This window comes from Halyomorpha halys, unplaced genomic scaffold (genome assembly GCF_000696795.3).
Source record: "Halyomorpha halys isolate HHAL.00 unplaced genomic scaffold, Hhal_1.1 Scaffold29.1, whole genome shotgun sequence".
NCBI lineage: Eukaryota > Metazoa > Arthropoda > Insecta > Hemiptera > Pentatomidae > Halyomorpha > Halyomorpha halys.
This window is the reverse complement of record NW_027115892.1, coordinates 2,263,630-2,277,734: the sequence shown is the minus strand read 5'-3', so window position 1 is coordinate 2,277,734 and position 14,105 is coordinate 2,263,630. Positions and strand designations below refer to the sequence as shown.

The 14,105-nt window shown below is 32.5% G+C and overlaps 1 protein-coding gene across 10 annotated transcripts in view; it reads right to left on the bottom strand.

Annotated features, from left to right (window-relative positions):
• Positions 1-14,105, bottom strand: part of spri (sprint) — a 759,753-nt gene that overhangs the window by 445,414 nt on the left and 300,234 nt on the right. For 3 of the 10 annotated variants that reach the window (XM_067052871.1, XM_067052873.1, XM_067052874.1), the window contains exon 2: positions 10,751-10,852. The exons of the other annotated variants lie outside the window; for them this stretch is intronic. In XM_067052871.1, the coding sequence (XP_066908972.1) occupies positions 10,751-10,839 (89 nt within the window). In that variant the 5' untranslated portion in view covers positions 10,840-10,852. The remainder of the gene's footprint in view (positions 1-10,750; positions 10,853-14,105) is intronic. 10 annotated transcript variants of the gene reach the window in all.

Genomic DNA, 14,105 nt, shown 5'->3' with positions numbered 1-14,105 from the left:
AAATTGGTGAACACGATACCGTTGGAAAGGAACTCCAATCATTAATTATGATATTCATATCTAGCATACCACGGCGAAGGGGTTGAATCGGCCAGATGGTGCTAGGGGTTGAATTAAATATAGCGCATCCCTTTTCAGTCAGTTCCCATCAGGAACCGATAGAGATACATAGTACAAATATATAATATAAATACATAATATAAATATATAAATACAGATACATAAATTACATTAATATATGAATAAATTTCAATATTACAACGTGTACGGGGAACCCCTAGTCGGGCTTAGAAACCCCGAGCCCCGTACACGGCATATCATAGTTTACAATAATTTGTTTGTAGTGAATGGGAAGTTTAGAGCGTTTGTCAAGTAGGTGTTGTTGCAATCGAAATCTACGAGAAGTTTCTTGTCGTTTCAGTCTTGTATGTGGATTCCAAGTAAGTCTCTTATTTGTTTTACGGATGGTCCTTAAGAATAGAGGTAATTAAATAAAAATAAATAAATAAATACATATTTCCCCTTAAAATAATGAATAATATGGTTGAACAAACAAAAATAAAGGTCACACAATCATTACAACCATAAAACTATCTACTAACAAGTCTAGTCTGCTGTATAATTAAACATTGGCTGTTAGAATAAATAACAGTTAAATAACTTCAAGATGATATCAGAGTAAACAAAAAACTATTCCAGCTCTATTTTATCTAAAGCGAGTGATCAAACTAAAGCTTTAAATGAAACAGTAATCAACTTTAATGTTTTAACGTAAATTAACTTTAACGTTGAAGTAAAGGCTTGAAAAGAAGTGAACCAGTTACTTGCATGACTGTTTTTCAGGCTGAATAGCAGTTAACAACTATTACAGGGAAATAACTAACTACTAAATGGCAACCTAACTATAATTACTTGTCATGGACACCCACTATCACTATTAAAAGATAAAATTGTAAAAATGATCAATAGACCTTTTATAATTCACCTGATCTCGAAACCTATAACATGAGACAGAGGTCGAATCTGTTTAAATAATAAGTAGTAAAATATATTGAATATTTATCTAAAATCAGGCATGTCCTTGACAATGGAAAATTCGCATCATTCCCACAGTACAGAATTGTACTATGGATATGTGAAAAGGTAATCTTAAAAACGATATTTCGTTGGAAATATCTTAATGAAGAAAAATTATTGGAATCCTAAGCTCGGTCTACTATTTATTTATACTAGAATCTACCCATTGATTGAACTTCAATATCATTTCTAGAGGAGAAGATCTGGGGGATTTCTTCTTTTCAGACCCTTAGGAGGATTTTTAGACAATGATGGAAAGTGGAAAGGCCAGGTTAGAAAGAAGTGGGTTTGGGTTGTTGAGAGGTTTATTATGGAAGGATTGGTATCTGGTTCTTGCCAAATTAGCAACATATGGGACATTGAGGGCATGATGGATAATTTGAGTTGTGACAAAGTAAGGAGCATTAAGGATTTTCCAAATGATTTTGGCCTGTAAGGATTGGATTCGAGAGGCATTCGATGGTTTAGTGGAGCCCCATAGCTCAACTCCGTATGTCCAGATAGGCCTTATGACAGTCAAGTAGATCAGTCTTTTGTAATGGATTGGAAGTTTGGAACGTTTGTCTAGTAAATGTTGTAATAGTCGGAATCGAAGAGTAGTTTCCTGTCTTGTATGAGGATTCCATGTCAATCGTTTTTCCAGATTTAGTCCTAAGTAACGGATCTGTTCAACAGGAATAAGTGGGGTATTATTAAAAGATACTGTAGAGCAAGACGAAGGTTTACGACGAAGGGTAAATGTGATTTGGTGGGATTTATAGGAATTTATTTTAATCCTCCAGTTTTGGCACCATTCTTCAAGGCTGGTGATGTGAGATTGGAGGGTTTGGGATACCATGGAAGGATCATTATTCACTGATAATTGACATGTGTCGTCGGCATGCGTGGTGAGAATAGTGTTAGGATGGGTTGGGATGTCAGTTGTAAAAACTGTATAAAGGACAGGACCAAGGATACTACCCTGAGGTACACCAGCAGACTGAGGAAACAGGGATGAATAAGCGCTGTTTTGATTTACTTGAAATAACCTGTCTGAGAGATAAGAACGGATAGTGAGATAAAATTTAGGGGGTTGGAATTACGGATCTTGTATTTTGAAGTTTTTAAGCTGCACTTTTTTTTCATATTGTGAGAATTTTTACTGCATAAACATCTGGACTGTGGTCATAATAAGTCAGGAAGGAGAATGGAAAGAAAAGTAAGACGTGGAATGAAGATCTGAAGGACGGAATGGCTGTAAGAGAAATGGTCTGATAGAAGGATGTAATGAAAGAAAATCCTGAACATCGGAATTATGGTTTTAGAAAACCCATTTAAAGAAAACAATAAATATTTAAGATATAAGATTTCCACTTCCCGAATAAATAAATATTTTATATAAGTCACTATAATAATAAAATAATTAAATAATAAAAAGGTTTTATTTCCTTTTATAGAGATTTATTATACCTCTTACTGGTAACAACATAAATTAGTAAGAACAAATCAGAAATATTATAATTTAGCAAAGAAATTAGAACTCGAAAAACACCCATCAGTATAGAGAGTGATCAAAAGTAGAAAAAAACACTTCGTCCAATTTAATACGATGCTTTAAATGAACATGAAATTTAGGAGAAATATTTAGTGTTAAATGATTCACCGTACACACTAATATCAATAAAACCAATATCATAAATTCGAAGATAGCAAAACAAACATTATAAGATTTCCACTTCACGAATAAAAAATATTTTATATAAATATGAATATTTTATATATGATATGAAGATATTATTATTCTGCATGAACCCAACTGCAAAACAACATTTTATGTAACTGAGTGGAAATTTGGTGTGTAACATTTGGCTGTTTATCTGTGCTCCAAGCTGTTGCAATATTGATTCCTATACAAACTCTCTACGTACGAGGGAGGGACTGATACGCTGCACTTTCAAACATACTAGCTTATCTATCGAATATCTGAATTATCTAATTTATTTGTGATATCACTTAAGATTAATTTCTATACAAGGGTATTGAAATACGAGGCGTTTTACTAGCGTTAAAGTAAACACACGGTTGTTTCGTACAAATGAAGAGCTAACTCTAAAAACGATTTTCCAGCTTTAAAAGCTTCTGTCTAACCTAATCTGAATAGAGCTAGTAATTGTGTTATCAATGAATCAATCCATGTTCATTAGCGAAGGTTCTTAAGACCGAATACTGAAAATATGAACGTATCAAAGTAAAGTTGTTTTCGTATCCCTAAAAAGTTTGAAGAAATTAAGAACCTTTTCATAGGGTGCTCTTAAAACGATTCACGGAATAGTGCATCGCATTATCGGAATAAAATCAAACATTTATGAAAAAAAAAAGTACAGCCAATACGGGAAAAAAAAATGACATGAAAAAAAGCCTCTTTAGTTTTATAGCTGTTAATATTAAGCATAATATTTATTGAGATATACTACTTCTTTTCAGTAAAAAAACAAGTCGACGAGATAGTTGAAACAATGAGACTTGAGGTAAAAGGGACTTGAGCTTGAAAAGCAATCGAGCATGCCATACCCGGTCAAAACCTGATGTCCAGAAAGGCATCCAAAGAGTATTTTTTTCTTTTCAAGAGCTAAAAAGACATATTCGACGACACTGAGGCCTTGTTGAACTGTGAAATGCCAAATTGATGTGCGGGAAAACCTTGTGGTTCAACTATCAATACAATACGTTTTAGGAGGATTTTTTCAAATATTTTTGAAAGGATTGGAAGTAAGCTAATAAATCTATAGGAAGCAGGATTATTTCCTAATAAACCTCCTGGTTTTGAAAAGAGAATTATAATGGAGTGTTTCCCCAGGATAGGAAAGTCGGTTGATCTAAGGATACAATTGTAAAGATATGTAAGGAATATTATAGCTTTAGAAGGAAGTTTGCGAACGACTTAAAGAGTGAGGATCATACTCTGGACATTTATGTTAGCAACTGTATTTGATATTTGATCTCAGAAGGGGTGACTGCTCTTGGTGGTAAAGAAAGCGGGATTGGTGACGACAGGTGATCTTCAATTGTTTCGGTTTGGTCAGGATGAGGAATGAATGTGTGTGCAAGGTGAATGGCTAGTTCTTTGGCTTTTTTTTTTTGTCTGATGCTGCTCATGTGGTCATCATCTCGTCGGAGGGGATGGAAAATGTGTTTGGATTTTAGTATGTTTTTGATCATGTCCCCAAACATAATTAAATAATATGAGAATATCCAATATAGCGGCACCATGTTATTGACCCCCTAAATACATAATCACTTTCAAGATACCTAGGTACCTATACATATTAAATATATAGAGGTGCTAAGAAAATGATTTTTCAGTTTCCTTTTTTTTTTGCAGATATTTTGATCAGGGTAAAAGACAATAAATTTGTATACACGGCAATAAAGTTTCACTTTTTTGTATCTTACCCTACCATTTTTTTTTTGGGGGGGGGGACATCATTTGCGATACAATACCATTCCAATAGAGTAATTTTAAATTTATAGGAAAAGTTTATGTAGTGCATTAGCCTCTGCTATAGAATATCATGAAAATTATAACTGATACGTATCTACTGCCTTTTGATCAATAAAGCAGATCGATGTTTCACAAGTTTCCGTAGCATCCAACTACTTCTAATGAATCAATTAATAATTTTTATGACAATGTATAAATATGCCCCAACAATAGTTATCCAATACCTAATTTCCAATTTTTGGTAATGCGGATTGTTTTCTTCGGTTACTTGCTAAAGGAGATCTTCCTCTGTAAGATCGGTTTCCTTCAGTAATCTGGCCCGTAGTGTAAAAAAGACTATGCAGTCCATGACGATGTGCCCAACAGTCTGCGGAATACCACAACTGGGGCACAGAGCATCTTATCAACCCTCACTAGAATTCACCGGTAGACCTGCTGAGCCCTCTTTCTTGAATTGTTAATTCAACATTTTTTCCTGTAGGAGGAGGTCCTGAGGAGGTACCCACTAATATCTGCACATCCTTGTTGATGCAATAAAGCCTTTTTCAATAAACGGACTATCTGGTGCAAAACTAATTGAGAAATGTCTTACAAGAATCCCACAAGTAAAAAAGAAAAAAATCACAAGTTTGACTCAAACATACAGTTATTCTGGAAAAAAAACACAAGAGAGGAATGTTTCTGGAAATAACTCGAATTGTAAGTGGTTATTGATGCAGCTGCCTTTGGAAAACAAGAGAAAGCAGGGTCCCAATGAGGTGACACCAATGCTGCTACATTTCATAAACACCATCCCGCCCTCAGAGTTGACGGATGATATGTTTTCAAAAAGGAATGGTTACATTTTTAATACCCTTTTAAGTAATTACTTAGTTAATATTAGTCGTAAGCAATTACTTCAACCTGACAGTATCATGTATATAATGTACAACTATAACATAATTATGCATAGACTCAGTGGGATTTTTATTTATTTCGACAAAAATATTATTTGATAGCACTCATTAAGTTTAGATAACACTCCTCAAGGCAAAAGAGTACTTAAAGAAAAATAGGTTCTTACAAGATGAAGATATGAATACTTCCTACAACTATTTAATTTTCTAATCCAGTCTGTTTTTTATTTATTTTCATTTTAAATATTAATAATAACAACGCTTTACATACAAATTTGCAGTAAAAAAAAATTATCTGACATAATTACGGATTCCCAATCTCACAATCATACAATGTAGTGCTATGTATGCATATAAATAAGTAAAAATATGAAATAAATATAAAAATATTAAGTTAGTAAAACTTGTTTTATTATTAAGCGAGGATTTGTGGTATCAATTTATTTTATAAATGGAGATATATTGATTTGAGGGAAGGTGCAAGTCTTGTAACAGGTTGGTCATTTTTGTCTATCGGGGGCAAGTAATTTTTGAATTCTTTGCTTTCTTTTAGTGGATAAGCGTATTGAACTCCAAACGGGTGAGGTATAATTGAACCGAGGTCGAATAACTAATGTAATACAGAATTAATTAATTTGGGGAGCTTAATTTAAATTTTTATTAAATATTTCAATATATTATTTTTTGCTCTATAATAAATATATATATATTTTTTATTTATCTGGAATTTAAAATTTCTGACCAATGTAGTTTTTTCCGATTACTTTTCAAGTTTGTAATTTGGACTGTCAGTTGCTGAAATTCAGTGTTCAAACAAACTCTAGTTTTATACTTTAGTATAAAAGTGTAGATCATCTCATCAAATTTAGCGACTAGAGTTATCACTTAATAAGGACATGATGCACTCATGAACCGTAAGATCTAATATTAGGAGATGACGGACACGGAAGAATAATCCGATAGGATCACCAAGGACCGAAGCAGCCCCAGCAGTGACTGATGGGCATAGCCCAAGGCGAACGAACTCGACCTAATGGCAAGATCTGCCCACATCATCATTCCTATGGGAGCCTATCATTATTCGGCTGATTAATCCCAATACTGGTCCCGTGATTAAGGAGGTCGAGGAAATATTAACAGCGGATATGGCGGCTAATGACCTAGCACAGAGGATTTTTATTATGGATTATTATTAAAATCAGGTGAATCTCAAAATCGTAATGTAATTTCCCCATAATTTTTATATTGGGTGCAAATTTATTATTACAATCAAACAGTTAAAGATGTACCTGTAAATAAAATTGTATAAGACAAGTTAGGTGGGCCATGTGCTGTTAGTATGTGATAGTTAGGCTGTTGTTGTTGGCTGAAGCTTTAGGGCGTAAAACCCTGGGGTCATCAACGCCCATGTTTCGCACTTTATAATTCTATTGCAAGATTTGATACTCTTTAAATAATTACAAAAAAAAAAATTAAATAATTACTTATTTTAGAATTATTTAGTACGTATAACAAACTTTCGGGTTTAAATCTTATTCAAAAGGCCATTCCTTTTTAATAAAACCAAAACCATTTCCACGTTCTTCTGGTCATCATTCAGATCATCCGATACACTCGGTCCCACTCACAATCTATTGAATTTCATGGAATAGAAATGACATTCTTCACAAAGTACACTTTTGCAGTATTGACATTTTGGCGGTGGTTGCTTATTGATCAGGAATGCATGAGTTAGATTGGTATTAACTATTCTCAATCTGGCAATAGCTACTTCCTCCCTACGATTGGAACGGTTTGATGTGGTCCATGGTTTTAATAGTTTTTAATTTGCTTGGCAGGCTTTCATTCCACATGGCTTGCCAACTAGCTGATATTTCATTATTTATCAGAAGACTTATTTCTTGGGGTGTCAGAATGGCCGTGCCCTGACCTAGAAGAGCAAGTGCTTGTTTAGCTGCAATGTCTGCCAGTTCATTTCCAGTGATCCCCACGTGACCTGACACCCATATAAAGAAAACAGTTTTTCCCAAGTTTTCGAGCATGTTGGTATAATTGTTAATTTTTATGATAGTTTGTTGTAGAGGAGAGTGCAGAAAATATTTAGTATGCTACTGCGTACGGATCAACTTTAGAATAATTCTGTTTTAAAGAAACAGAGGCCCTATATAATAGTTATCTTGAGATAGTGCTGATCAAATAATTCTGGAAAATAATATTTGCTAACAAATTCTAAATAAAACAACCCTTAAAGGTTGCATAAATTATTTTATGTTATTAGACTATATTTATTTTATTTTATTTAAAATAAAGTTTACAGATATTAAAAAAGAAATGATATATTAAGATCTGTTACAACGGTCCAAACATACTTGTTCGTACTCTTCTGGAGTTTCTTTGACATGAAAAGACAGTAAGCAAACATATAACCAATTAAGGTTTTTTCATGGTATGTACATCAATAAATATGTTTACACTATTAGTAGTGTGGGGAAATATAAGTCAATTGGGAGAAGGGTAGTTTCACAAGTCACTATTTTTTGTCTGGACTGTTATATCCGTTGTTTCAATTTTTTTAAAAACTTTTTTAGTGAAATCATTTCTACTGTCTCATTTCTACTACATTTCACTGTCTTTTCTATGTGCCAACTCGATAGTTATTTTGTGGTACTTTTTTGTTTTTCTTCTTATTTCATTTTTTTATCCCCAATACTACTACAAAATCAACAACAAATCATTTAAAGGATACATTAATAACCCCATATAGAAATTGATAGTATATAGAACTCCTTGTTTTATAACTTGATATATTGATAAATTGTAGACCAAATTATTAATCAAAGAAAAGATGGTGCGGGTGGAGTTAATAATTAACACTATAAAAACGAAAAAAAACATTTATTAAATGCTTGCAGTACTCAATTTACATTATTGAATGCTATAAATATGTTATTTCAGGGTTACAAAAAACAAGCTCCAATGAAGATGAAAATATTGAAATATGAAAATAGTATTAGAAATCGAATTACATAAGAGCAAAAAACCAAGCTGAAAATTCAAACGAATTAAAAATCTTATCGCTGAAAGATATGTGGTTAATTATTAATTCGTGAAAAATAAAAATTTGAATTTATATAATCTGAAATTTACACTAGTTGCTGTCGTACTTTTTTTTCCTCCTCACACTTTCTCTCTCAATTTTGAAATATGTATAAGCATCAATATAATCCACATTCACCTATGTGTTACATCAATCCCTAATTCAAAATCTTTCTTGTCCAAAAATCTAGATATCAAGGAATGTGAACGTAACCAATAGCTATGACAAGAACAGAATGGTTATGTTATTCGAGTTTCTATTAATTTATCAATTTATTTATTTTTATCAAACCTCTCTAGAAATTAATTTCTTCTATTTATAATCTTTACACTTTCTTGAGACTGGTTAATTTTGTTTAAATAAATAATTAAATTTTTATCCATTTTTGTCTCAATACATTTTATTTTTTATAAGTCCGACGTTTCGGCCAATCCGGCCATCCTCAGGGACATCTTAATACAATTTTTGAACTAAAATTATTTAAACACTCAACTTCATGCAGGCTATTCTGCCCAGGTCACAACAACAATTTTTAATTAGTCAACTTTTACATTAAAAACAAAAATTAAAATTCATTTATCACAGTCTTATAATTTCTTCTTTGTTTTTCTTTCTTGTAGAAACACAAGAAAATGCGAACGATAGAAGATAATCGCCTGGTAATAAAGGAAATGACAGAGGAATCAGGCAAATGTCTTTGGGCGAAAAACAGATAATTGAGACTATCCCACACAGCGCAAACTCGGAACTATTCCTCAGGCCTTATAAAGGCACATTAGTAGTTGTCTACAAAAGGCCTTCGATGTAACTGGCATATATTAGTTGTTTTTTTACAGCCTACATTACTACTTTTTATGTTACGCTCAACATTGTTTTGCAAGAAAAATGATTTTATGTTTTTTTTACTAGAAAAAACCCGTGAGAGGTTTTTACTATTTTTTTTTCAAAGTTAATGAATCCCAATTGAAGTATGAATTCGTGTTACTTTAAAAATAATATATTGAACAGATAATTGGAAAATTGAGCTGGAGAAATTGAATTTTAAACTAAAATTTTGGTGCACACGTTTCACTTACCATACAATATGTTATTTTTTTCATAACTACTAAAATTCGTATTTTAGGGTTTTACGAGATGGCAATAAAAAAGAACAAAACCTAATATTATTAAATCTGTACCGCTACAACCCATGATGGGTTAGATGTGCAATATTTTGTAAGGAAGGAGTGTTACCAGACCAACGGTTGTGCAATGAGGTGATTCGTTGAGAATCACGCTGGACCGCCGGATTATTACCCAATTAGGGCTACCCACTCCACTTTATGAGGCAGGGTGGACAGGGTGGACAGGGTTGACTCACAGCTACAGTGAAAATATACAGATAATGATCTGCCACCAATATTTATTTTCTGCCAAGGATTCTAACCTGAGTAATAGCATTTTATGATTCATATTTATTTCATGATTATAATTTTAAATTATAATATTTATAATAACATATTATTATTAAAGTATAATATTTCATGATTATAATTTCATGATTCATTTTTAAAGATTTGTATGACTGATAACTATGGTGACTTTGTTCAAATAAACCAAACTAAAACCACTTTAGTGGAATTCTTTTGTATAATTCAGCATTTAATCTGTTAATCTATATCAATGAAGATAAGATATACATTGTGTTAAAGGTCATTTAATTTCAAATTTATACACTGAATCTGATCAAAATCTATACAGCCGTTTTTGAGAAAATCCAAAAAATATTTATAATAGAATATATAAAGCGGACTTCTGATAAGTAGATTATTTTAAACCCTGCTGAAAAATCTCAAGGAAATACCAGATTTTATTAAGTAACTTCAGTTCCATATATTTATGATTTATGTTGTGTGAACTGTTCAAACACACACAAACAGTCCATTTTGTAAAACTTGGATAGTTGGACTAAGGCGAACCCCAAAAAGTGTATTTTCGTCGACAAAAGGAATTAAAAATTTTAATCTCTTTAATATATATTCCATATATAGTAGTAAGTAAGTAGAAATAACAATATTCACATATTATTTTTGTATATATATACTCATTATTGAAGATTAATATTCAATTATGAAACTAGTTTTAATCAATTAAAATGATTAAAAAATCATTCATAGGAATTAATATTAATTGTTATTAAGCATGTAGAAAATGGTGTACCTTAATCTGCCGTGAACAAATGTTGGAGACACGAGGGCTGTCTTCTTGGTTGTCTGGAGGAGAAGCGCTGTATACTGGGTAATCAGCATTTCATCTTCCACACTGTACTCACATCACAAGACACACAATTTATTTTATAATTGGATCTGACATTCTGCTGTGCATTGTATCCAGGTTCATTATATTATATATACATACATATAGAAATATAATTATAAAATACTTAGAGCTCCAGAATTATTGACTTTTCAATTATACACCTCCTTAGTACAAAATATCTTTTCATGCATGCAATTTGTTCGCCTGTCGGATTTTAAAATATTCTACATTACTCTCTTTCGGCTTGGATTTCCCTCCTTTTTAAACAGAAGACAGATATAGAACTCGTAAACTGAACTTAGCAGGGAAGTAGTGAACCGGAAAGAACTGTTGAGCCCAAAGACCTCTAATTTGAGTATTTGTCAGGAATTTGACGAGGGGGATATTTTTATTACTGAAAAAACAATGTAAGCGCCATCTATTAGCATTATATGACACAATATTATATTTTTTTCGGCCTAGACTCCCTCTATTATCAACACAGTCATGAATCTTTATTTTCAATTCTATTATTATGTTAATATTATTGAACCCTTTCTGAAATGAAATAATCTAAAATCTGACTGAGGTCTAATTCCCCATAATTTATAATTGAGGGACTGGTCAAAACAATAACTACAAAGAAAAAAAAATTTTTGGAACAACAATCATATTCTGGCTATAATTGCAGATGTACTACGTTCTTACCCTGGTTGAAGTAAGTACTGGAACCAGTTTACAGCAAAACGATAACTGCATTTTACTATTTATTTATCTTTGAGGCAGGTTGAATGAATTACATTTTTATTTTAACGATTTATACATTCAATGAATACTTTAAATGCTTCGGCACTTTATTCTGTAATGCGGATGCCGGTAGGAAAACGGTCCGAAAGGGGTGAAGGTCCTGAGAAGCCATTACGAGGCAAAGTATGTGAAAACAGAGAACATCCTTCACCTGCATCAGCCAATAGGAAGAAGCCTTTTATCTTCGCTGATGTGAAGAGTGATGTGGAAAGGTCAGCAAGTAATAAACTTGGCAACAAATAAAAAGGCACTTATTTTCTAAGCCATATACTTGAATTATTAAATTATTTTTTAGTAATAATTGCATTTCCTCCTGGAATATGGATTTAGCCCAAAAGAAAAAAATATATCTGTGGAGATACAATTTTTTTTTTATATCATATTTATTTATATTTAAGTAGCCGTTATTATTATATTATGGAGCCTGCAGAGTTCATTTGGAGCAGATAAAAATTACTCCGCATGCGTCTGGCAGTTAGATAATAGTTTTAACTCATTACGAAACAAATTTATATTGTTTTAATCACTTGAAGCTACTGAATGTTTCTGATATAATACAAGCGTTATTTTCATCACTGACCTCACTTCATGTTTTAACTTAGAAAGTACGGAAGTTATCCAAGAGAGTTGGCTTACAAAGTCGTGTGTAATTTGAGTTAAAGTAGACTCTTATTAAGCCTAGCATGGCGTTAAACAATAATAATGTGAATCCCTACGACCCATAAAGGGTCATGGGTTCAGTACTTTGTAAAGAAGCACTGTTTCAGATCAACGATCATACAAGGAGATGATTTGGTTAGAACCACACTCAACCACCAGATTTTTCCGCAATTAAGGATAACCACTTTATGAGGCCGGGTAGACCTCAGGATAGCTCCATAATCCACAAAGTTAACTCACGGCTATAGTGTAACAGAAAATAACTATCTGCTCAGCCGGATTCGAACCCGGGCTAGTTTTGAGATAATTACATAAATTTGATTTCGCTTCTTCGTGAGAGCACATATCATATGTATTTTAAATCGAAAGTCCCTCAGATGTTCAGAATTTGGACCGACATTAGCGCAACTGTAGTATTTTGTGAAATCAGAAAATGGAGGTTAAGATGGAGAGGTAAAGAGGTTAAATTTTTTTTTCTTTGACAACCCACAAGAGATAGAATGTAATTAAAAACTAAATTAAAAACAATAAAAAGCTATAGGCCCGGGTGAAAAACACAAGTGTTATAAATGACAATTTTACAAACACAAATTTTCTTGCATGTCAATGTGTGTCTTTACCAAATTCAAGCTTCAGTTTCGACAAAACTATGAAAAATTAAAGCATGAATTATTATTATTTATCAATAATAAGCTTCATAATATTACCAATCCTGCAGAGAAACTTTAGTCCAAGCAAAGCTAGAAAACAAAAATTAAAAATTCGCCAAATTGTAACCTGCACCCCTCTAGCTTACCCACTTATATACATAAAAATAAATATTAAGAAAATACTGAAGATACATCGTTGAATGACTAAAGAAAGGACATCAGATGGGTTTATTATTTGTACGTTTGTCCTATTTAATTATACGATCTATTTAATGACTCTGCTCTGAATGAGTAATGAGTCATTAAACTCTCCGGTACATCGGGAAGCTGGTCGCTGAAGCACGTCTGCTGACAGATCACATGAGCTAATAATCAAGACACATCGGAAGACCAAGACTCTTTCTGGACAGGAAGAGATAAGATGGAGCCGAAGATAGAGGATAACCGAGGAGAGCAGCGCTGCTGTAAATTAAATATAATCTGTCCCGTCACTGGAGCCAATTGCGACACCGACGCCTACGACACAGCGCACCCTTTCTACGATTTCTAAACCGTATTATTCAACTGCTCAAGGATAGTGACCACACAAATGATCGATTTAACAAAAGTTATTGGAATTAATATATTTATCGTTAATAACCTGTGTCTTTAAGTAGCAACATATAATTTATGACTAGTGGAAAAAAAACAACTGATATTCTGGTTTTAAAATTAATAACCTTAACATCCCATTCGTTGCAGATTTGGCTCAAAACAGATATGCGTCTTTTCATTCCAAACTCCGAACCCATTAATTCCTAACTTTTCATGCTTAACAATCCCTTGATAACTCTCCGAGGCGTCTAAAAAAGTAGATAGCCACAGGACCTTCTAATTTAAATTAATGCTTGAAGTACCACTGGTGGTTCCTTCCCAAGGTTTTCAAGTGTATATGAAACATACAACATATTTATTTATTGTATTTATTATTTGTACAGTTGTAAATCACATTAAATAAATATTTTTTTTAAAAAAAGAATAAATTATTCAACTAACAAATCGAAGAGCTATAACCATTTTGTATTCTTTTGTATAATTTTAACACGAAAGGTTAAACAAATTAAGAACCTGCGAATATACATGTATTCACGATGTACTGATGATACTGATACAAAAATAGA